Source organism: Camellia sinensis, chromosome 3 (assembly GCF_055761805.1).
Source record: "Camellia sinensis isolate YWXY chromosome 3, ASM5576180v1, whole genome shotgun sequence".
NCBI classification, from domain to species: domain Eukaryota; kingdom Viridiplantae; phylum Streptophyta; class Magnoliopsida; order Ericales; family Theaceae; genus Camellia; species Camellia sinensis.
In genome coordinates, this window is record NC_138963.1 from 79508965 (window position 1) to 79514228 (window position 5264).

Consider the following 5264-nt stretch of genomic DNA (forward strand, 5'->3'; position numbering starts at 1 on the left):
ATCACACCCCTTATTTCTTTTTACTCTACTAAGAACCCTTCTTCGAACTACTGCATAGCTCCTCTCTCCATCCTTTTGGGCTGCTTGTGAGACTACTTGATTGAAGTGTGTTTGGGCTACACAATCACTCAAATTTGACCATGAATGTCCATTGGCCCTACTTTGATTGGCTTCACTCTGGGCTCCCTACAACACTACTTCTAAATTAATATTGGGCCGACCCATTTCAGATCCTCTCAGGCTCTTCATAGACCCTGATGTGAATATATTGGCATCAACATTTTGAATGCTCCCAACCACCTTCTCTCTTGAATTTTGCACAGACTTCATTATTCCATCACAACCAGAGCTCCCACCTATTGAGTTTCCCAAGCCTTTGTCTACATGCCCCAATGATGCTACTGCCCTCATGCTGCCCCTTCTTTCCAGCATTGATGTTCCTCTCTCCAATGTGTCCTTAACCCTGCTTGCCACTTCAGCACTAAGTAACACATCATCACCACCTTCACCTTCCTTGACCAATTCCTTCTGCCCTATAATGGTGCTAGACACCATATCCTGCCTACTGCTGGAATATGAATTCATAGCCCCATTAAGCTGAGTATTGCCCAGCCTTGTGTTTATCCCTAATGGGAAACTTATCTCTCGAACTAATAATAATTCCCTTTGTATTCAAGTGTTACCACTTTGTTGATAAACTCTTTGCTTTTTGTGATTATCCTTACTTTACCCCATTGAAAGGAAACTGGGTTGCTCGTATCCTCATCCAACTGAACTACATCACCCCAAACTCTCCCAATGTCATTAAAAGTTCTTCTGTTCCACAGATTAAAAGGTATGCCAAAACAAAATAACCAAACACACCTTTCACTTTCAACCATTCTCCCCTTTTCCCATTCCTCCATTGATGTACACCACCACTCATATACCCATTTCTCCAATCTTACTGTCGATTTTTTCATCTGTTCCACAGACTTAAATGTTAGCAATGCAATTCTTGTCCTTTTAAAATACAAATTAGATAGTGAGGGGTTTATCACCAAATCTCTCAATGATTTTCACATAATGAGAGGGGTAATCTTTAAAAATCTTTTTCCTTATATTTGTGTTTCAGTTGTTATTTTGTTATTTCATATTTATATATTGAGTAATGCTATGATACACATCATATGCAAGTTATGACAATCATAACTCAATCTTAATAAAGTCTTAACTAAAAAAAAAAAGAGAAAAAAGAAAAAGAAAAGTTACAACTAAACAACATACAATGTATAATAATAATAATAATAAATCAATCATAATAAAAATAATATTATAACCAGTATCATAATAAGTCATAATTAATATAATATATATATATATATATAACCAAGTCGTAACTATCGCCTCGAAAAATTATGACCAAAGAGTTTAAAGGCCATAATTAGGTGAAATACATAGAATTTTAAATTCAAAAATATAAAAGTTTAAATTCAAAAATTTAAAAAAAAAAAGGAAAAGGGAAAAAAGGAGTCAGGCCAAGTAAACCCTTTAAAAGCAAAGCATCTCTCCATCTCTTTCATATTGCATGCTCACTTTCCCTTCCGCTTCAGGGAAACCATTATAAACCTTTCAAGCAACAATATTCCATAACCACCATGACCATCTCTCTCTCTCTCTCCCTCTCTCTCTCTCTCTCTCTCTCTCTCATATTTATCTACAACTAGGAGGAGAATAAACAGTCATGGCCAAGTACACACTCTCCCTCACATATATATATATACTAATTTATTTTTTTAAAAAAATTCATTGGTTTGGTATATGAATTCTCTACATTTAAACTCTAAATTTCTGTGTGTTTTACTTTCAGATCATCGTCATCAACCTCACACCAAAACCCTTCTCCATCCTTCTCCTCCACCACAACCAGCGTCCACGTCACCGCCCTCGACGGCCTAGTAAACGTGAACTCCCTCTTCACAATCGCAGTCTTCGTGGGCCTCTCCCTCACCACCCCACACCAGCACAGCCTCAACCCATCAACCTGCGACGCCGGCGTCGACGTGGCGAAAAAGCTCTTGGTCTTCGAAGTGGTGTCCTTCAGCTTCTTCCTCTTCTCGTCCTTAGTGGCTCAGGGGCTCAAGCTTGCCATCAACATATTGAACAGCAGAGATGTGGATGAGGCGTTTCGAGCCCACATTAATATCAAGGTCCTCAGGTTTGGGATGGTGGGTTCGGCTGTTGGATCGGTGATGGGGTGCTTGTTCTTGATGCTGTCGATGATAAATGTTGTGGAGATTAAGTTGGGGACCCTGTCTTGTGGGAGTAAATCTACGGTTAGTTCTGCTGCGGCTTTGATTGCGTTGGTCGCTTCTGGACTTCTTGTTTATGTTTCTACTGCTGTTTATGCGTTTCTGCACTGAAAAATAATTGGGACTTCTTGTGGATTCAACAAGTTCTATTTGTTTCCTCCTCTTCTTCTTCTTCAAAATTTTTATTTTATTTTCTTATTTTTTTCATGTGTAGAACTGTTTTTAATATAGGGTAATTCTATGAAACCCAAATTTTGCAGCTGAAAGTTCTTTAGAAAATTCAATGATGGTTCAAAAAATGTTTACACCTCACTAAAAACATTCCTTATAATTTGATTTATAATGATGGTGCATATAGGTATTAATTTTTAATTTGTCACATACTCAATGGGAAAATCGGTTTAAGATCCCTATCCAACTTTTAGTAATGGATTAGGTCCATAATGTGTTCTTTTGTAGCCTAAGGTCCCTCAATGTTATTTTAGAGTGTAAAATACCTGTCTTACCCTTATTTATAATATACGTTGTTTTGAATTTGGCAGCTAAAGATCATATTGATATTTTGTGGGAGATTACGTGAGGATGAACTTGACGATTCAGATTTTTGTGGAGATTTTCTAGGGTTTTTGTAGGTGTTGAAATCCTGTTCGTTATTTGTAGGTGTTGAAATTCTATACGAGTTGAAATCATGTTCGTTGTTTGTAGATGTTGATCGATCGTGTAGGAGTTGAAATCTGGTTCATTGTGTTTGATTTGATTTCATGTGGAGTTGAATTAGATAAGTTTTCAATTTTTGATTTGATTTGATCGTGTAGGTGTTGAATTAGGTTTTTGTTTTTAGTTTTGATCAATGTGAGAGAGACGAACTCAGTGTTGTTGTTTTTGATTTTTGAAGTTAATTTTTCATTATCTGTTATTGATGAATTTTCGATGGAGTTGATTTTGATTTTTGGAGTTGCTTTTTCATTCTCTGTCAACATGGTTATGAGTTGCTTTTTGGTGCTCTGTTTTTCTACGTTTTTGTGCTCTGTTTTTTGTTCACTTTGCATTTTTTGTGTAGTGCAGAGAAAATTGAAGGTTTGTTACTATAATTGAACTCAAATCACAGAGAAAATTGTAAACTTGTAGTGCAGTGAAAATCACAGAGAAAATTGTAAGTAGGCAGAGAAATTTACAGACGTAGCAATAGAGTAGTAAGTGTTTTTTTTTTTTTTTTTTAAAATTTTTTTGAATTGAGTGTTTTGTGAACATAACAGATCTTCTCTGTGATTTTTTTATGTGCTTGTGTTTGATATATTTTTGTCTCTTGATGTTAATGTGTTTTTGTTTTTGTTATATTGAAAGTGAATATGAGTTCACAAATTTCTCTGGACTTTTCTTTGTAGTCCAGAGAAAATCATATGATTGTATTACAAATGATAAGTATTACAAATTTCTCTGGACTTATATGTTGTGTTTTTATGTGTTTTTATATGTTTGCACTTTTCAAAGTTTTCTGATATGTTTTCTTTGCACTTTTCATTTTTTTTTTTTGCACTATTCATGTTTCTAGACTTTTCTTTGTAGTATAGAGAAAATCGTAGGTTTGTTATTATAATCCAATGAAAATGACAGAGAAAATGTTAAGCTTGTAGTTGAGTGAAAATTACCCTTGAAGTTGGTGTCTTGATCTTGATGCTTATTGCTTTTTCAACTTGGACTTGTTTTTTTTTTTTTTTTTTTTTTTTTTTGTGGTGTTCTGGTGCTGCTACTGCGTTTTGATCTAAGATCATAAGACGCAGACACAGAGACTTTTGGTTTCTTTTTCGGGATTTCTGGGGTTGTGCTGCTTCTGCGCTTTGCCATTTCTATAGAATGAAAACATAAACATTAAATCCCAGAGAAAATTACAAGGTAGCAATGATTACACAACAGAGAAAATTACAAGGTAGCAACATAAACATGACAGAGAAAATTACACAATAGAGAAATTTTGAGGAAATGGAGCATTGAACAAAATAAATATGCTAGAGAAAATTAGACACAAGACATAAACATATTGTGGCCAGAGAAAATTATAAATGCTGCCAGAGAAAATTAGATACACAAGTAAGAAAAGTAATTTGGCCAGAGAAAATTATAAATGCCAGAGAAAATTAGCCACACCAATAGAGTAGTAAGCCACAGATAATTTGCTTGAGAAAATAATGAAGAAACATAAGCATGCCAGATAAAATTACACAATAAAGAAACACAAATGTAACAAGCCAGAGAAATTTACAAAAACAAGAACACAAGAAGCTTCAATAAGAAGCCCCAAATGCACAAAAAGTAGTTCAATTTTGACAGTTGGAAGGAAAGCAACCCATCATCAGTTGGAAGCAAAGAAATTCTGGACTTCCAAAGAATTTCTCTGGATTCAACCCAGAGAAAAATTTCTCTGGTCCAGAATTTCTCTGGAATGATAAAACTCTGATTTGATAATTTGTCATTGGTTTTGCTGCTGCTGATTCAATCACAATTTCCTGCACAAACAAATTAATAGTTCTTCTATGAGTTTGTGATAGATTTTCTTTAAACTTAATGGTATGAATTTCTCTGGGTTGAATCCAGAGAAAATTCAAATTTCTCTGCCTCTTCCTCTGAATCCAGAGAAAATTCAAATTTCTCTGAATCCAGAGAAAATTCAAATTTCTCTGCCTCTTCCTCAAGCTTCTTTTTCCAATATTCTTCAAGTAGGGGTTCAAATATTGCTTTTTCAGAAACAACTCCAATTCTACTAAACCCAAAAAATCAAAAGACGTTATATTCAACACTCAGAGAAATTTTGAACCTGAAGATGTTATATTCAACACTGGATATATATATATATATATGTGCTGACATTGTATATATATATGTATCTATCATATATATATATATATATATATGTTTGCAACCATAGATAAGATAACTAAGAGTGACTGTTTGATTATGGTTGCAAATGGTCTTAAT

General features: G+C 34.5%; 1 protein-coding gene across 1 annotated transcript; it reads left to right on the forward strand.

The window, feature by feature from the left end:
- Positions 1 to 1560: 1560 nt before the first annotated feature.
- On the forward strand, positions 1561 to 2537 carry LOC114308212 (uncharacterized). The gene is made up of 2 exons (XM_028253753.2): positions 1561 to 1731; positions 1850 to 2537. The coding sequence occupies exons 1-2, from the start codon at positions 1724 to 1726 to the stop codon at positions 2400 to 2402; spliced, it is 561 nt and encodes a 186-aa protein (XP_028109554.2). The 5' UTR covers positions 1561 to 1723; the 3' UTR covers positions 2403 to 2537.
- Positions 2538 to 5264: the final 2727 nt, after the last annotated feature.